Source organism: Athalia rosae, chromosome 3, assembly GCF_917208135.1.
Source record: "Athalia rosae chromosome 3, iyAthRosa1.1, whole genome shotgun sequence".
Classification (NCBI taxonomy): Eukaryota; Metazoa; Arthropoda; class Insecta; order Hymenoptera; family Athaliidae; genus Athalia; species Athalia rosae.
This window is the reverse complement of record NC_064028.1, coordinates 1,298,339-1,317,356: the sequence shown is the minus strand read 5'-3', so window position 1 is coordinate 1,317,356 and position 19,018 is coordinate 1,298,339. Positions and strand designations below refer to the sequence as shown.

At 38.9% G+C, this 19,018-nt stretch overlaps 4 protein-coding genes across 12 annotated transcripts in view; 2 read left to right on the top strand and 2 right to left on the bottom strand.

Moving 5' to 3' along the window:
• The window catches only part of LOC112694887 (UDP-N-acetylglucosamine--peptide N-acetylglucosaminyltransferase 110 kDa subunit), a 57,622-nt gene extending 53,834 nt beyond the window's left edge, over window positions 1-3,788 (bottom strand). For 2 of the 6 annotated variants that reach the window (XM_048652810.1, XM_048652811.1), the window contains exons 1-2: window positions 502-876; window positions 63-213 (exon numbers count right to left, since the gene is read on the bottom strand). In XM_048652810.1, coding sequence (XP_048508767.1) covers window positions 63-213; window positions 502-724 — 374 coding nt within the window. In that variant the 5' untranslated portion in view covers window positions 725-876. Of the gene's footprint in view, window positions 1-62; window positions 214-501; window positions 877-3,207; window positions 3,577-3,647 lie in introns of those variants that run through there. The other 4 variants (XM_048652815.1, XM_048652814.1, XM_048652813.1 and 1 more) reach the window with 4 other exon arrangements.
• Window positions 3,789-4,202: 414 nt separating this feature from the next.
• On the top strand, window positions 4,203-5,784 carry LOC105685497 (nucleoside diphosphate kinase). The gene is made up of 3 exons (XM_012399625.4): window positions 4,203-4,419; window positions 5,108-5,209; window positions 5,385-5,784. Exons 1-3 carry the CDS (start codon window positions 4,291-4,293, stop codon window positions 5,622-5,624), a joined length of 471 nt encoding a protein of 156 aa, XP_012255048.1. The 5' UTR covers window positions 4,203-4,290; the 3' UTR covers window positions 5,625-5,784.
• Window positions 5,785-5,882: 98 nt separating this feature from the next.
• Window positions 5,883-8,638, bottom strand: LOC105685496 (probable low-specificity L-threonine aldolase 2). 3 transcript variants are annotated; one of them, XM_048652816.1, is made up of 5 exons: window positions 8,185-8,638; window positions 7,580-7,699; window positions 7,399-7,516; window positions 7,222-7,305; window positions 5,883-7,110 (listed from the first exon to the last, which is right to left on the bottom strand). In XM_048652816.1, exons 2-5 carry the CDS (start codon window positions 7,634-7,636, stop codon window positions 6,233-6,235), a joined length of 1,137 nt encoding a protein of 378 aa, XP_048508773.1. In that variant the 5' UTR covers window positions 7,637-7,699; window positions 8,185-8,638; the 3' UTR covers window positions 5,883-6,232. The 3 variants fall into 3 exon arrangements, with proteins under 3 accessions (XP_048508773.1, XP_012255047.2, XP_048508775.1); XM_012399624.3 differs by having other exon boundaries at window positions 7,580-7,687; XM_048652818.1 differs by having other exon boundaries at window positions 7,580-7,678.
• Window positions 8,639-12,427: 3,789 nt separating this feature from the next.
• LOC105685503 (myosin heavy chain, non-muscle) overlaps window positions 12,428-19,018 on the top strand; it is a 27,466-nt gene continuing 20,875 nt past the window's right edge. The window contains exon 1 of one of the 2 annotated variants that reach the window (XR_007277637.1): window positions 12,428-13,250. Coding sequence is in view for 1 of the 2 variants with exons in the window: in XM_012399645.3 (XP_012255068.1) it covers window positions 12,894-13,250 (357 nt within the window). In the remaining variant the exon portion in view is untranslated. The remainder of the gene's footprint in view (window positions 13,251-19,018) is intronic. The other variant, XM_012399645.3, reaches the window with a different exon arrangement.

Genomic DNA, 19,018 nt, shown 5'->3' with positions numbered 1-19,018 from the left:
CAAAGGTACTAGAGTAGCGATTAGATTATTTAAACCCATATCATAAACCGTGTAGTACATACTTATCAAGCCTCCGGCATTGGAAGTGTATAGAAGACAGGAGAAGAAGGACTCCGGTATTGTTGGTTTCTTGCCTCCACAATTGCATACAATGTCTTTCTGCATTTTCATAATCTCCAGCCTGGTATTCTCTGTGTGCCAGCTCTAGTAGCCCTGTAACAATGAAACAAATAAAGTTTCCATCAATAATTTTCAAAGCAACTCCTCCAAGTCACTTTTTAATGAGAAAAGAGGATAGGACAAACCACTGCACAACTTTCAAGTAACCCACTACCTTTTTTACAATTAGAGCGTGACTATGAATGAAGCAGGATGTTAAAAAATGAAGTCACAAGTACGAAGTATTTTATGACAAAAAATTATTTCAGTTGGAATCGAAAAGTTTTGATTTGCGGTGATTGGAGAGTGATGACTATATTAAGAGAATAAAACAATACGAACAATAGGAATCAAGGGTGATATTAATGATCGCCTGTTCATCGGCAATGGCAAGAACCTCCTTGCCTTGTGCATCTTGAGTAACCACCATGAGATTCTGTCCATTTTGCAGACTAGGATGATTATGGATGGTTTGCAAATTTTGAACACCGTTATTGACACCGACAGTATGTATTTTAGGATCAGCGTAGAGATTTACACTCTCCTGCACTTGACTACTCATCATCTTCGGATGTTTGCTTTATCTTGAACGCGTCACGCGGCACGGTCAAGCCCGATTGTTAAAACCGGCAAAAACAACAACAGCAAAGAAATTATTTACGACGATACCAAATCAACGACGAAGCAGTAACTTTCGCGGAGGGTTCTAACTTCTTTCTACTACTAACATAAATGCCCCACAACCAGCGCGGTGGAGCCAAAGCGTAAAGTAGGGGAGAGTTCGAACCGATAGAGGGGATAGAAACAGGGTCGAATCTAGCCGTGTAAAAGTGTCCGGGGAGCTTGGAGAAAAAATTTATTTAAAATTCATAGCCATTCATAGCACGTTCATTTTATACGAAACAATTAATCGGGAATCGAGTCTCAAGAAATAATGGTGTGCCAAGAGGCGTTGAGCAGTCTTTCAGTTACAACTTAAAAAACTAACTTGAAAGAACCTTCGGGGTGAAATTTTCTCAATCTATTATGATAAAAAAGAGGATTAATCGGAATAACAGTAAAATTATTATACATGTGATGCGACATTTGGTTGGAAATATTTGGATAGCGATAAACTACCGGGCCTTGAAAAATTGCAGACTTTGTTGGCCGAGAGCCGGTAACCCGACGAAGGGAAGTCCCCACTCCCTTTCTCGGCCCCCGGAGAGCAGATGGCATGGGTACCAAGTGGAATTTTCCATCGGTTTTGACAGCGATCAGCCTACCGGCTCAACCGTTTTGAACGGAATTTACCCGGCGAAAAAAGAACGAGGATGAAAAAAGAGTGCGGCAGGTTTCATGTTAGAGTAGGAAATTTACCAGAGGAGAAATGGAAATAAAATAAAGAATTCGTGGCCCGATTACGTTTGCGGATTATGTCACCGACTAGACGGCATTCAATTTGTAATCTAATCTACGTAAGAGAAATCGCATTCAAGAGTTTGTCATGTCGGATTCTAGACGGTTTTTATCCATCATTGACGTCTCGATATTTAAATCTGCATCGATTCTGATTCGCAAGACCTTCGGAAATGCGCTCTGTGAATGACGATCCGCCAAAAAAAAAAGTAGCAAATAATACATGTGAGTAAATGGTACAGAATTATCCTTCACCCGACACACGTCAACCAAGCGTGTCGAATACGCAAACATTTTTTCCTCTTCTTTGTCTCAATAATTACCCGCAGAATGGTGTGGAGCAACGAACTCCGTTCTAGATTCGTATTTTTTTCGGCACATTTATAACTGTCTGCAAAAATGAGTTGGCTCATAACTTCAACGCGATCGGTATTCTATTTCGAATATTGTAAAATGAATACCGATAATGGTGGAGAGCGAGGTAGAGAGTTATCTCCATTTTTATAACTCAGAATTTCCATTATATGAAATTTTTTTTCTTTTGAACAATCTGAAACTAACGGAATGGAAAAACGTGGGCTCAGTATTTTCCTGTACGTGGCTGCTGCACACCCACTCGATAAAACGTTCCAGATTGCGCGGATCATAGTTTCCAAGTTCAATGTCACAACCTCACTCAATGTATTCGAAGAAATCGAATGGGAAGCGATCGACGGTTGATAAGCGTGAAAAAAGAGGTCGTGGCCAGTGATCGTTCAACGAAGAATTAACAATCTCCTTCGCAATTTCACGGCCAAACTGAGGGGCTCAGATCATTCGTTATAATTATGCAAATCGGTATTCAGTACCTGCCGGATAAATGGAAAAAGGAGGGAGGGATAATTGATTTGCAATTTTGAATACTACCGGCTACATTACTTGTATGTTCTCGAAAACTGACCACTCTCATGTGAATCAAGAGATGGCCGCTGAAAGAAGATGTCGGTAATTTTATTAAATCTTTTGTATCCTTATCCAATGTTTTTGTTCGGGTGAATAATAATTGCGAGTGGAATTATCGCGCGATGTAGCCATCTTGAATTTTGAATAAATTGATAAAGAAACGAAGAAGCTGTAAATAGTTAAGTCACATGGTAAGCTAGTCGACATCGATTCAATCGTATCTATTTCCATGGAATGATCGAGAAAATGTGTACGAAAGTCATTTTGGCCAACGCGGATTGAAGGACAATTGAGGTTGATTTTTTTTTTTTTGCACAATCATTGTCAGCAGTATAATGTACAAGCACAAGTGCAAATAAATCCGTATTATACAGGTGTTTTGAAAAGTTTATTTATCATAGACAAACGTTCATGATCTAGGATCTGTGGAAATATAAAACTGAATTTGGAACGACCTAATAAAAGTCTCTCAGTCGCGCTAGATAATTATATTCGACGGAGGAACTGAGATTTTTTGCTATGAATAATTACGACTGCTTTATTTCACGCAGCGTTATATCAATTTTTTTTTTCATGTCCACTAATATTAAATGCGATGGAGAGAAAATTGAGACGTACCCTGGCGAATGGAAATTAAAAGGTAAAGGACTTTGGCTACTCGAACAATTAGTGCTGGATTACTATGAGGAAAAAATTCAAGCCACTCACCAACTGTCGACAACTGCTGAATCTCGTTCATTTTAAGGATGACATTTGCCCCGGCAATTTGCTGGTGTCCCTGTTGCTGCTGCGCCTGCATCGGGTATTTTTATTAAAATCCTTTATCCCTTAAAAGGTGCTCCGATACTGCGAAAATATGGTAATTTTTTCGCCGTGTCGTTTCAGTCTTATGGTTGAAAGTTCGTCATGTGTATGAGATTCGGATACAGTTGGATCATCAACTTGATCCCACAGATAGTTTATCGATTAATCTTCACCTTCGTTAACAAGCCAATTGATAAAATAAAACAATATATCTTACGAGAGAACTTCATCGGCTTTAACACGAACACGATCGCCATGCCGCCGCCATTTTGAATTAACCCATTATACCGGTCGGATAATTTCAAAAAACGTCATAAATTTATTATTTATTCGACGATACGTACCTTGATTATTAAGTAGCTCTGACCCTGAATATTCAGGCTGTTTAATAATCGACTGGAAAATTATGTTGAGGTGCAAAATCGATGTAGCGAGTCTGGGTTCAAGACTTTAATTTCAGATCATCTGCGACGCCTGCGACGCACAACGTCACATCCGGCAAATATTGAACCTGCTGATTTCCGGTTCGAGACTTCAGGGGCGTAGTTAGCCACTAAGGTAACCTTCTTTTCCCTTTTTCATTTTTCATCAACCAAAGAAAGACCTGAAGATCATCAAAGACGGTCAAAAGGATCCTGCCATTTTTCAACTCCTATTCACTACCCACTCTCAATTGATTTCATCAATTTCTTCACTGCCATGACATAGTCTGAAATTTGACTCACTCAATATCAGTTAATTTGTAAAAATTTCTCTCAATTACTCATTTGAGCAATTGTTAAATTAAAAAAAAATAATTTTGATCTATTTGTGAACGTTGACTGGGGAGAATTTGAGGTGTAAATTGGTACGGCCTTGCGTGACGAAATTCCCCTCGCAACGAATCTGCTAGCCGTCATCCTGTTCTCACTCTCCCGTGGCCTACCGGTGTCGCTCGATCTTGTGGTTAGCCCGTCCTCATTGTTCTAATTCGTTTCTACCTGCAAAATGGGCGACAACAAGGAACGCACCTTCATCATGATCAAGCCTGACGGTGTCCAGCGTGGGCTCGTCGGTAAGATCATCCAGAGATTTGAAGAAAAAGGCTTCAAACTTGTCGCCCTCAAGATGGTCTGGGTAAGTTTCGAATGTTGAATTCCAGCCATTGCGGCCATTATCATAACGAACACGTGCTCCCGGCTTTTCTATAGTGCCCAGAGGGCGTCTGGCCTGAACTCTATTGGAAATTCCGGATTCAAAATTATTCGATTAACTGATCCAAAATCTCTGATTTTCGGTATCCCTATTTCTTTTCCTCTTGGAACGTTCAATAAACATATGTACACTCGCCCTTGACAGCTGGAAGAGATTATGTGCAACAATCCTGATAGAGAGAAAAAAAAAGGAAGTTGGATATATGACGTGGGCGCAATCCGTTGATCTTTGTACAATGTTATAAATACATGCATTTAATTTAATAAACTCGGGTATTAGGTCAAAATGTTACTCGATATCGAGGCTAATGCAGCACAGAGGTCTTAAGCTCTTAATTCAATTTTTAGCGACAAGGTTAAGCATAACAGTCGATTCGTTTTAAAATAATGCAGCCGATAGATTAAAACATTGACCTTGAACAATGAACGGAGGTCGTCGAGTCGTATCAAAACTTTTTTAAATAGAACTGATGACGTTTTTCCAAAGCCGATCTGCGTCTGTTTTATCCTCCCATCATAATTTAACAATGTTTGATGAGCTCTTTGCAAGATATATGCCTATGTTGGTTTTCAGTAAAATTTGAATTAAAAATTGGTATAATTTGTTTCAGGCTTCTGAGGATCTCCTGAAACAGCACTACGCTGATCTATCTGCAAGACCTTTCTTCCCTGGTCTTGTCAAATACATGGCCTCTGGCGCCGTTGTTCCCATGGTAAATTTTCATTATATGATTATTCATAAATTCCAAGATTATTTCTTCAATCTAGACTTGTGAACCAGAATTTGGGCAATAGATATTCTTGGCACGACGTATGGATAAAAGTTGAAGAATACAGTCAATTTGGAAACGTTGTTACATTGAATATCAAATGTTATTTGTCAACTAGGTCTGGGAAGGTTTGGATGCAGTAAAAACTGGCCGAGTTATGCTTGGTGAGACAAACCCCAAGGACTCAGCACCAGGAACAATCCGTGGTGACTACTGCATCCAGGTAGGCCGTAACATCATCCACGGGTCAGACTCTGTGGAATCAGCCAAGAAGGAGATCAAACTCTGGTTCGGAGACGAGCAGAAGAAGGAAGTTATTGACTGGACTTCCTGGGCTGAGAAATGGATCTACGAATAAATCCACAGCCCTGGAGGAGATCCTTGACCATTCTCTAAAGTATTTACTACCATTTTATATCCAGTTTCCTACTCCAATTCACATTTATCTCGAAGGAAAACGTGGCGCAGATCGTAACTTTACATAAGACCGGTGATCTAATAAAAGAAGAATAACCTCAGCGAATTTTTTCCTAATTCTTTGCTTCTTTCAATTCTCAAGTATCTTCTTTACTCCATGCCATTTCATCACTTTATTCGATCGGAAAAGAATTAGGCGTTTCAGATTTCACAGAACATTATATTTCAACACATTCCAATCACTCATTTTTCAAAATCATGACTTTTCGTGAGCTCGAGATAAATTTTTGGCTACACTTTGTGGGGTGACATTTATAGCCGAGCTTAGAATCTATTGAAATTCCGGGTGATTTTATAAATTTAGTTATTCTTTTATTAGAGCGAGTCATGCGATCTAACAGCCTCGGTATTTTTATTGAAACAGAGCTGATGTAAATTTAGCGTTATTTCTGGGCTTTCAAACCCCACCTGCTAGCCACAAATGATTGGCTTCTACAGACGAGGCGGTCAGCTTCGGACATAACCGCCCTGAAACGAATCTTGACCTACTCACACTTGAGTATCAAGTTTCTTGATCACGTAACAAATTTTCCGAAGGGCTTTTTCGGTTGCCTGATCGTCAATTTCATAATACAAAACGAATCTGGCGAGACATGATGTAAGCTGCAGGCCTCTCACGATGGTTCTATCATCTTCAACATCATCCACCACAATTTCTAATCTGTCGATAAAAGTTATGGCAGTTATTTCCTCGGAAACAACATTTACCATAATCATATTGGTCTTTGTAGTGTCCAGGTCAACGCTGAAGACCTTGGATCGTAAATTGTTTATACTCTTCGCAATCCACAGTGCCCTTCTGTGATCTTCCTTCAATATTGGTATCGTCTGCTCTAGAGCGACTAATCCGGCAGCAGCCAAGACACCGACTTGTCTCATTCCTCCGCCAAGTGCTTTTCGGGTTCTCCTGGCTTGTTGGATGAAAGCTTTACTACCGCAAAGAACCGAACCAATTGGTGCGCCCAATCCCTTGCTCAGACAAAAAGTGACGGAATCGCAAGCACGAACGATTTCTTTTGCCGCGATACCAGATCCGATAGAGGCATTCCAAAGCCGTGCACCGTCCATGTGTAGTCTGAGATTATACTTTTTAACGAACACGGCTACCTCGTCGATCCAGGACTGCGGAAGGATCTTTCCGTTGATTGTGTTTTCAATTAAAACTAGCTTTGAAATCGGTTCGTGTAGTCGATCCGAGCGCATATGTCCTTCGAGCGTTTTTAGGTCAAAAGTACCATCCCGATTATTGGGTAAAGTACAAAGTGTCACTCCAGCTAATTGGGCTGCCCCACCTTGCTCATGAAGAAACGTATGCGACTGATCCCCGCAGTAAGCTTCGCTGCCTCGGACGTTGCAGTGGTTCATTACTTGGAAAGGGTAAATTTTAAATTGTGATACGAATGATTATTCGATCAATGATGATGATGATGATGATGATGATGATTATTATTATTTTTGTTATATCCACGTATGCTTACTTGCTATCAGGTTTCCCATCGTTCCAGAAGGTACGTATAAGGCAGCTTCTTTATCTAAAAGAGAGGCGGCCTTTTCCTCGAGTACTGTTGAAAAAAACAAAAACTTGTTTTAATCGCAAATTCTTTATCGAAAATTAGGTTTTTACCCCCCATTCCAATATAACTCTAAGGACCTACATTTGACGGTGGGATCCTCTTCATAAACGTCATCTCCAACTACCGCATTGAGCATGGCCTGCCTCATGGCTAAGGAGGGCTTAGAAATTGTGTCACTTCGTAGATCGACGACAGTGGCCTATGGGTATAGTAAATTTTCGATTGAATAAGATCTACCTTTTCGTCCTCGGAATTTACTCACATTTTTCTCAAACGCATACGCGTGAATTTGATCACCAGCACTTCCCCCGTACGCCATTATTTTCTTGTCTCGATTGAGTCGAGTCGGAGAGTGCTTGAGCTGAAATGGCCGTAACAGAGACTATTTAAAATCTGTATGATTGAGTCATACATATCGGGAATTCTACGTCAATTCGATGAACCGAAAACGGTGACCCTCTTCGATTTTTTCAGCGAACAGACATTTGAAAAAAAAACAGACATCTTTTGAACCAAAAGCTGTAGCATAAAAAAATCGCTGAAAAAATCGAAGAGGGGCACTGTTTGTGATTCATCGAATTGACATGGAATTTCCCTGTTATAACGTGGATAGACTTGGATAGTAATCTTATTGAGAAGCGCACCATAAAAATGATAAATGCTTCAAATGAGTGATAGTCTATCAAACAGATCGTTTGTATAAGCAAGGTCGTCAACGCAATCCCTGCTAATTATGCTATAAGATGGCCGAATTTTATCGGATTTAAATTCGGTAAAATTATAAATTGGATGAACTGAGATGAAATGGTGTTTCAGCGGTTTTTTAAATCGTGAACGAAATATTCTTGAATCCTTTGAATTACTTACGCTATACGAATGTGGACAATACTGCAGCTTACTATTATCACTTGAGTACTATGACCGGAGATGCGCAATTGAATACGATCCGTGCTATGTTCCACGGTCCACGGATATAAAGGTCATTCGGTAGCTTGCTGCATCCTCAATGGTCCAGCCTAAGATTATCGTTCGCTATTATTCGAGAAAACCTAGTTTTTGCACGAAATATTTTATACGTTTATATTTTTTTTTGATTCCTAAAAAACTCTCGATGCTAACGTTTTAATTTTGGAAAATATTATTTTTCAATCAACGAATATTATTACAAATAATTTGAACAATCTCAACTCGATCAAAGTATGGAATGTGAAGAAACTAATTCTGTATTAGACAATTTTGGAAATCAGATAACATATCACTGATACAGACTGTAAGATATGATCACTTTAGTTGCAACTCTCAACAAGCCATGATATAAAAAACAAAATCATAATAATAATATAAATGATAATAATAATTGTAAGCAGGTCATAATGATAATCTCTTTCATCTAGTAATCCCATATGTGCAAGAGCGGATTTTTTTCAATTCGCGATATCTCTGACACAGAATGAATTACCTTGGATTTAGGATAAAATGGTACGGGAGAGCTACTTGTTGGCGAATCAATTGTACGGATTATTTGAACGTCGAAAACCGCGATGGGTGAGTCGTAATATTTTAGAGGTTTGAAATTCAAAATCAAATATCGTAGCCGCCATTATTTGACGTAACCGAGATTGGCCAGCCTGCGATCGTCGTCTGCCATCGACGGAAGCGCGTAAATTTGAATTTGTTTACAACAGTCGATAATATTGTCATACGAGATTTCATTCAGATCGACTCATCTCCACAACTCCACTTCAACTAGAAAGAATCGCTTTATACTTGAAAACCATGATAAATCTCAAGAACCATTCGGTCATAGCATATATTTATAACCGTCGTGCTGAGCAGTCTTGAAAGAAAAGACACTCTAATTTATACTCCCATCGTAAGGTGAAGCCAAGATTATTATTCTTTTACAAAGGAAAAATATTGCATCGTATGAACAGATTGGCTTGAGGATCTGTTTAAACGCGTATATACCTATATACTATAATTGTTTCATGCGCTCAATAAAATAGAGAAAAGTTTTCCTTAAATAGAGCCCGATAAAATGAATACGTATTTGCACTAAATTTTGCCAACTGCAATGCCTTTTAGGCATATGTAGAAAAAGAAAAAAACGAATTATAATCGTATATAAGATTAAAGGCCGCCTTCTAAGAACATATATGTTTGAGACGTGTCTGATCGTGAGACATTACTTTCTCAGTTGAAAGATTTCATAACATGTTCGCTTCGGGGAGCTTAGCTTGCCCAAATATGGTAGCTTATTCGTCATACCACGAAAAAGCCATGCATGATTAAATGCTATTTGTTTAAGACAAATGCGAACGGCCTCATTATGCATTGCAGAAAAATTAACCAACAACTCGTTGGCGCCGTTGAGACGAGCTTAGTCGTCGAATTTTTTTATTTATTTAATTTTCTCTTCTGTTTTGTTCTAGAGTAAGAGAGAAGCCCGAATTTAGTTTATGCGAATAATTTATCGTCGAGATAATCGACATTTGGTGCTCGCGTTAAAAAATTATCGCAACGGTTGATGTAAAAGCAAAATGTAGCAGAGCTGCGGGAGTCCAAAAAGGGTCTGAAACTCTGAATTATACACGTTGTCGGCGTTGCGTCATAAAAATAAACGGACATATCTTCCATATTTGGGAATGGGCCGTGAGTCACGAGATTTAAGTACTAGAAACCAGGTTGAGACGTACACGTTTAGTTTACTTTATTGTAGCCCAAAGAAATCTAATGCGATTCATTAATTCTTTCGCATGTATCAGACAGTCCTACATATCCATATTTATACGATACGATTTGTTTGGTCCAATTTTAATGCGACGCCCAAGAAATTCTTGATACAAATATTTTGTATCTTATGGTTTTCCGCTGCTTCGAAGAATGCAATTTCCGAGACTTCCGGATGCTTGAGATTTCGAGAAAACTGTTCCGAGTAATCTTAAACGATATTATACGAGCGTGCGTAATAAGTGCGTGACGATGATGGCCGTCATCGGTCAGCAATGCGGTGCTTTCTTTTAACGAGTGAAATTCGACCAGGAGATATTTTAAACTTCAGCGAAACTGATAACTTAGACGGAGAATTATTTTTTGTAACAAAGAAAGTGCATTGCAAGTTACTTTGATAGACTATACACATAGAGAAACAGGATGAACGATGTCAACTGCTACTCTGAATATAAACGGGAGTTATTATAATAGTTTAATAAAATTTCACATTTAAAAATGTTTAACGCTGAGATCAGCGCACTCTGAACTTCGACTGGCCAACGATAAGTTTAACTTTCGGGAGTGGCTGACAGTTTAAACTTTTCAGTTTACGTTCTTTCATTGTGTGCGTAAACCGGCTCGTTACCCACCTCACTGTTGCATTGCAATTTTTAAAGCAGAAATCCTAAACTCGTCCCTGTAAAATGAGGAAATGTCAATTATATTCGTTCGTATGCGGTAGCGTTTTTCAAATTTGAAAAAGGGAAAGCATTTGATTAATAACCCCACTTGATTAATTATTTATTCAAAAAACGAGTGGGCTACCTCAAAATATCAAGTAAAAAATTTTTTCCACCCAATGATTACTCGATATGCATGATCGATTGCATGAGTAGATGATTTTGACTTTGAGATTTGGATTCCTGAGCTGATTATATGTGAGATTACTCTTGAAGAACCAAAAAAAATTCGATTTTTAAGCAAAAAATAAATCATTTTTTTAATTGGGTTTAATATGTTTTTCTTACGTATTTTGACCTCAGGAATCCGAATCTGGAAGAAAAATTAATCTATCTTTGAAATTGACTGAGTTATCGCCAATTTTCAGCTTTTCGGGGTCAAAAATACAAAAATTGATTCTTTAGTCTATCTTGATGTAATTTGAGCTCAGGAATCCGAATCCGAAAGAAAAATTGGTCTATCTTCAAAAATTACCGAGTTATCCCCATTTTTTCGCATTTTTTGGCATAAATTTGAGGATATCTCGAAGGGAAAAAATCGTAGCTCAATTTGGACAACGGATTCGTGTTCCTGAGGTCAAAATACATAAGAAAAGTGCCATACGATCAATTTTCAAAAATAAAAATTTTTGGCCAAAATTTGAAAAAATCGTAAGGGGTACCCCTTGGAAAAATCTCAAAATTTGGCCAAAAATTTTTATTTTTTAAAATTGATCGTATGGCACTTTTCTTATGTATTTTGACCTCAGGAACACGAATCCGTTGTCCAAATTGAGCTACGATTTTTTCCCTTCGAGATATCCTCAATTTTATGCCAAAAAATGCGAAAAAATGGGGATAACTCGGTCATTTTTGAAGATAGTTCAATTTTTCTTCCGGATTCGGATTTTTGAGATCAAATTACATTGAGATAGACTAAAAAATCATTTTTTTATTTTTGACCCCGAAAAGCTGAAAATTGGCGATAACTCAGTCAATTTCAAAGATAGATCAATTTTTCTTCCAGATTCGGATTCCTGAGGTCAAAATACGTCAGAAAAGCATATTATACCCAATTAAAAGAATGATTTATTTTTTGCTTAAAAATCGAATTTTTTTTTAGTTCTTCAAGAGTAATCTCACGTATAATCAGCTCAGGAATTCAAATCTCAAAGTCAAAAGCATCTACTCATGCAATCGATCGAGTAATCATTAGGTGGAAAAAATTTTTTACTCGATATTTTGAGGTAGCCCACTCGTTTTTTGAATAAATAATTAATCAAGAAGGGTACTTCCAGCAATAAAGCTTTTTTTCAACCCACCCTAGCAATTATATTCAAAAGAAACACGTGACCACATCAGTGACCGATGTCGATAATATTTTGACAAGTGCCGGCGATTAATCGAAATAAAACCGACAGCTGACTTGTCATGTGTATATTAGCCGGTCTTTCGAAATGGGCTACAATCTAACCTAAAATTGTTTGCGCGTCTATTTTACCATCAGAAGAAAAAAAAAACAAACGAATATCGTTGAGAATCCTGGAGCAAAAGACGTAAAAAAAAAAGGCGGACGCTGCGATTTTAACCGGCGATATTCGAGAGTCCGAACAATCGAAAGTCGAGAAGAATATACACCGGTTCAATTTACGGACACATACTTAGTTTTCAGACGCTCCCGTACACGATTAAACGAAACGGACGGTCCTGCGGTGGGATCCGAGACCGCGCGTACGTTGTACAGTGATTCGAATAGACGTTTCGAAGGCGCTTGAAAATATTATAGCGCAGCACAAACCGCGCAGTTTAGCATACGAGCGCACACGGCATACGGCGTACGTACGGCATAGAATTGAAGTGAATAAGTTGGGGCAGAGGCCTGGAGCTCAGAACGGCTCAGAAGTGGTGTGGCAACGGCGGAGTTCGGAGGTTTCGTCGTGGACCGTGTGTAATTTAAGGGAGTTGTTTCTAACCGTCTTACAAAATTCAAAAATACCGACGGTTTAATTTTAAGTGTTTTTTAGTTTTCCGGGTCCAGGAATAAATACGTGTTATTAGTTAATTAAGGTTACCATTCGCATATCCCTTTTCGAGTGTATTTTCGCACTAAAAAGCGTTCTCAGCGCATTGTCGCGCTAAACAAAGATGGCGGACGGCGACTCCAGGGTGGACCGGTCTGATCCCGAGCTGAAATATCTTTCCGTGGACAGAAACAGCTTCAACGACCCGGCTACACAGGCAGAATGGACACAGAAGAAACTCGTATGGGTGCCACACGAATCCCAAGGGTTCGTTGCCGCCGGTATAAAGGGAGAAAGGGGCGACGAAGTCGAAGTCGAAGTCGCCGAGACCGGGAAACGGGTATTGGTCGCTAAAGATGACATCCAAAAGATGAATCCCCCTAAATTTGACAAGGTCGAGGACATGGCCGAGTTGACCTGTCTCAACGAAGCATCCGTACTTCATAACCTCAAAGATCGTTACTACTCCGGACTCATTTACGTGAGTGTCATTTACCCAAGAATTTCCATCACCCTGATATTTCTTTCGCCAAATTTCTATGCATGTAACATTAATTCCCTATCTCCAGTGTCAGAATTTTGTTTAAAAATAATCAGAAGGTGAAACAACGTCGAAATATGCAAGGTGCTGCCGGAGTACGTCCGCTCGGTCGATGCTCGGAACGAGATACCGGCGAAACTGGTTTGAAAAACGTATTTTGATAACGCGGCGTTACTTTAGATAAGTTTCTTTCCTAATTCTAGCAAAAATTTTTACCACCGTCCAGGCCATCGGAGAGAGGCGGCTTTCAAAAAAATTCCCGATGACAGTCGTCGTCTCCTGGATGCGTCAGAGAGGAATAAATTTACAGTTGTATACGAAAAACAGGAACGTCCGTTCGTTCGTCGGTCGGTTGCTTCGATTTTTCAAACATACGAAGCTAACCAATTACCGTCATTACGGTAATAATGAGACGGAAAAAACACGAGGTTCGTCTCTTCCCTTGCTCGGGTTGAAGTTTACTCTGGGTTTTTCTTTTCGTTAAATTCTCTGGAATTCGCCAAAGTTCCCGAGAGGCGGATATGTACCTGAAACTACTCGTGTCGCATATCGATGCGTAATCGTTAATTATCGCATATTTTTTCGTACAACATGCAGCGACTCACGGTAATAGAATGTCGTACAGGTGAAAAATGACGACAAGGTCATTACTGTCGAGTTCTTTCGTACTGTTATCAAAATATCGTGTCGATAAGGTGCTCATTTCTTAGGAATTCATTTTTCGTTATTCACGCAATGCGTACAACACCGAACGGGGCCTGGCCATGCCAAGAGCGTCTTTGTTCGAGGGCTCCGCCCAGTCGTACCGATATTTCGTTTGGTTCCCCCTCGAAAAAAATTCAAGACGTGAGAATCGCCGACAGAAGGAATATGACGACGGCGAGACTGCCTCTACCGTATTTTTATTTTATTTCATTTTATTTCTCCCCCTCACCTCCTGCTCCGTCCATAAAAAATCATCGTCATTCCGCAAGGCTAGGAATTTGATTCAATCCCGATCCTAAGAACGCGATATTGCTCATTGAATCAACAACCTTTCCTCATTTTGATTCGCTCTATTGTTTCCCGGATGTATAATGAGTCGAGAATTTATGCGTACACGAAACCGCAGCCGGATCGTCTTTAATTTGAAATTTATTTTATTCAAAACTTGCCGAAAACAAGCAAAAGAAAAACTATGATACGTATATGTGACATTTCGTATTTAAATGGAATAGAAGAGGCGGGTGGATCGGTTAAACGTCATTACTTTATGCCCCGTCTTGCTCACTTTATACGCAGAGTAACTTTTTTCTCTTTTTATATTTCTCTTGGTTTTGATCGCATGCTCGCCGAGTTGAACGCGCTGTCAGCTTGACAGATAGTCGACGGAGTGGAAGTCTCTTTATGCCTTCGTGGCGACGACGCTCCTCCGCGTTTTTTCTTCTTGTTCTTCTCTCATCTCTTTTCATCCAACTTTATCCGACCGCGGGATTACTCGCTCTACGATTTTCCCCCCTGATCCGCATGTTTTTTCTTTTTTTCTTTTTTTTTTGGCTACGGAAACAGATTTAATAATCAAAAAGCTTTCATTCAACATCTTACCGCAATTAGTCGCTCGAGTCTGAGAAGTTGAATTCGAAAATTTTCAATTATAGAATAGTCAAGTTGAACGCAATCTCTCATTATGAGAATTTTCCGAACGAACAATGCTCTCGTTAGTCCTCGAATTTGGGCTGATACGGAAAAAAAATTTGCCGCAGAATTTTCCTTGTAAAAAATGTATAGACTTCCCGCTTCACTTCCTGCTCAAAATTTACGGTAAAGAAAATATCGCCGTTAAATTTCTTCTCCTTCCAATTCTCGAAAATCGTTGAGCTTTGTACGTCAATTAGTCGCATACCACGGATATATCCTAGAACGGGACAGACGACGAGATATTTGCTGTCAAAGTCAGCTGTAACTTTACTACGAGTTCTTATTGTATAGCGTTGTCTGGTTGTTCGGAACGATGAATTTCAGTGAAGAGAGAGAAAAAGTAAATGTAACAAAAAGAAAAGGATATCGGTTTGTCCCGGTGTATGTGTATACGTATACGTATATATACGATGATAAAATTGATAAGATAAGGAACGCGTGCAGCAGCTGTTGCTTTTTATGCATTGTCTTCTCATTTTTATCGGTTGGAAAACGAAATAGAAAAAGGAAATACTTGCACATCCTAGAGAAACGACTACCTACTCTATTTTCTATAAATAGACTACAACGTGGAGACCGTTCCTCTAATTTGTCCATTTAGTTTTTTTTATCACTTTTTTTATTCGTCTCACAATCTTACTTCTTCCTTTTTCTTCCTTCCTCCCGTCTGCTTCGAATCGTACTTACAGGAATCTTTGGTAGGTGATTAAATTTTCATTGTGGGCGTACGCTACGCAGGCGGTCGAAAAATTGTCGCGTAACAGTTTTGGGTACGACCTCGACATTTCTCACCATTTTTATACATGGCATGTTGAAAAATCAAACACGAGAAAAAAGAAGATAAAGAAATATCACACGGAGAAAACTTTGAAAGCAGAATTTCTCATTCGGTGAAAAAATACGCGCACCTATCGCCGTTACGTTTTATACTCGTTGTCCTCAAAATCCAATTTTGGGAATATTTTATAACCGATGTAATTGACACGATTCTTCCGAATAAATAAATTAGGAAAAAAACGCCCAAGTAACGAAGAAGATCGTCGTGGTGTTTTGCTGAGTCTGTAAATTCTTTTCTAGAGGAGAAAAAAAAAATGAGGAAAATTGGAATAAAGCAGAAATATTATCGTGATTCTTTTCTCCGGCACTTATGATACTATCGTTCGTTGCTAGGTAGAATTTTCGTTCGTCATTTCGAAACAGATAGGAGAAGTAGTTATACCTAATATCTATACGGTAGTCTGCGGTTTGAATCAGCTAGGCGGCTTATCGTTATCCAAATTTCTCAGAAAATTCCTCTATTAGACGTATACCTATACCTAGGCGTATATTATACCCGTGCGTTTGTTCATTTTCGTTTATTTTATCTCCCGCAGGTGGTTTTATTTCTGTCATTCCATTTTTTCGAACGTTGGAATTTGAATGCCAGATTATAGCTGCGTATAGGATACCCACCTACCTGTCCGCGACGCATTCGGAAGATCTCACGTAGTATGTGACTGAAATCTATTGTCGCTACCGTAAATACCAAACGCGCAAATATTCGCACGTGGACGATTTTAGTTTCAATTTATTACAACTTTTTTCCCTCCTTTCGTTCAACACTTGGAATTTTCGAAAGAATCACGGTAGGATATCTATAGCTGCGGAATATGTGCCGGAGGAATTTTCTCCTCACAAATTACATATTTAAATATGAATGGAAAAGTATTTCGTACACTCGAATTCCATCTGTCGCTCCTCACTACACGTAAATCTCGCTGTAACATTCACATCATTAATACGAATATCATCAGACTTGATATAGACCTACGTAATTTGATTTTTTCCTTTCTCTCCTTTCTTTTTTCCTCTGTGTCGATTATCGTCGGAAAAAAATCAGCGCAGTTTGCGGTTGGAGGAATTGAAAGAAACTAGAAAAATTACTCACGAATATTTACCGAAATTACCTATCTCTAGATAAGCAAATAAGTACGAAGTTAAAAAAAAAAAAAAAAGTCTCGTACGTTTACCGAATCAGTCATCCACCTATGACTCACGGATGTCATCTGCTGGTCTGCCGCTGTGCACAGGGTCGATACTCATCGACTTTATATATCCTCCAACTCACTCCTCTCCCATTATCCTTCAGGCTCATTGGTCATCCGCTGCCGATGCTGCGGACTTGATCATTTATCCGGATCTGTCGATTTTATTACACGATTCGAACTACGTGAACCCTTATGTAATTTTTTTTTTTGCTCAGATGAGCTCAAGAATTTTAATTAAGAAATCCATACAGATACCGTGTAATAGAAGGGAATGAGTTTTATTCCTTTTCTCTTCTGATTTTTTCTTTTTTCATCGAAAAATGATTTCGTTCTTCCTTTGCGAGAAAGAAAGAAAATTTAACAAAGTCCTACCCGATGTCCTCCGTTCGTTTTTTTGCCCTTCTCGCAGCCCTGTGCAAAGGTTATAGGGATAGATTATTGTAGGGTTGAAAAAGCGATTCGGCTAGACGCTGGGAATTAATATCGAATAAAGAGATAGGAGACAAAGGTGCGAGGATGGTTTATCGTCCTCGCGTTTGGGGTGAACGTACTACCCCTTGAATTATAGTCGAGGCTGCGCCCGCGTGCGTGGTTAGCCTAGGTTGAGAATGAACTTCCTAGGAAATTGTCCTTAGCCGAGTCTCGGCTGTATAGGTGTTGAAATAGACCGGTCTAGCGGTGGAGATGCTGCTGTATTTTCATCACTTTGTATCGAGCTTTGCCACGCTATTTTTAAACACTGATATCAACTTTAGCTTCGTTTAAAAGCTCGCTCTGCTCTTCGTCTCTTTTTCTATCTTCGCGCTTTATCCTATATGCGTTTAAAAATACATTTAGGCGAATCAATGAACCGCGTAATTATAGATTTGGCTGTTTTTCTTCTTTTTTTTTTACAAACAGTCAAACATTGAGCTACCAAGTTCAACGATCTTTGTTTATTTAGAATTTTTAAACGTCGCTTTCTGCCGTTGAAAAATCACCGAAACGTCTACGTTCGGTGAAGTTGGTGCCCATTTTTTTTATTATCTCTCTCTTTTTCGGTAGAAAAAGAAAAAATTGATAGCAAAAAAGAAAATATTATCGCTCGCTATCGTATGCGAACTTTGAGACTGTAATCTCGTACCGCAGTTTCCGATATAAAAAAAAATCAAAAAAAAATAAGAAAAACTTTGATTTCTATCGGATAAAAGTAATTAGCTCGCAAATGATTCCAACAACTTTGTAAAGACAATGAGAAATTGAACGACGTTCGTAGGAGAGGAGAGGGAACACTCGGGTTTTTTTCTTTCATCACTTATGTATCGTTATCGTTTACCGAGAAAATAGAAACATATATCCCATTGATCTCAATTCCTCGCTGCAGACGGAAGTATTGATTGAAATGTACTCATATGCAGATATACGTATGTAATACATACGTGGATATTGAATGTATATAATATTCGAGTATATGGAGAGGCCATATGTACAAAATATCTATACACATACACGTATACTTAGGCACATCTAATATCGCGGAATGACGTTGCACGAATATTATATATGACTTGATAATTGTTTCTAAATTTTGTAACTGACCTTTGCTCATGTACGTGATTTTTTACCCCACATTCGTTCGATTTATTCCTTTAGATCTTTTTTATTCGGCTCGTGCGGGACACAATTAGGACACTGTAGTTGTGCAACGTGAATTACACTCCGCTAGTTGTACAGATATGTACTACTATGGAGGTAAAAGTGTACACGAGGTACACCGTAGAGAAATATATATGTATTATATTCATCCGTATATTACAGTTCAATCGTTACCTTAAAAGGACCGAATTGATCTCACGCGTCAGCTATTTCTCCAGGGTATTCGCGGCAATGCCTAATATGCTGTAAATTAATTGATTATTGCCTTGCCCAGGTGATCATTTAAACTTGGTAAACATACGCGAAGGTTCATACGTTTATAAATCTGAGTAGATACTTTTTTAATGGGGGAAAGGAGAAGAAAAAATA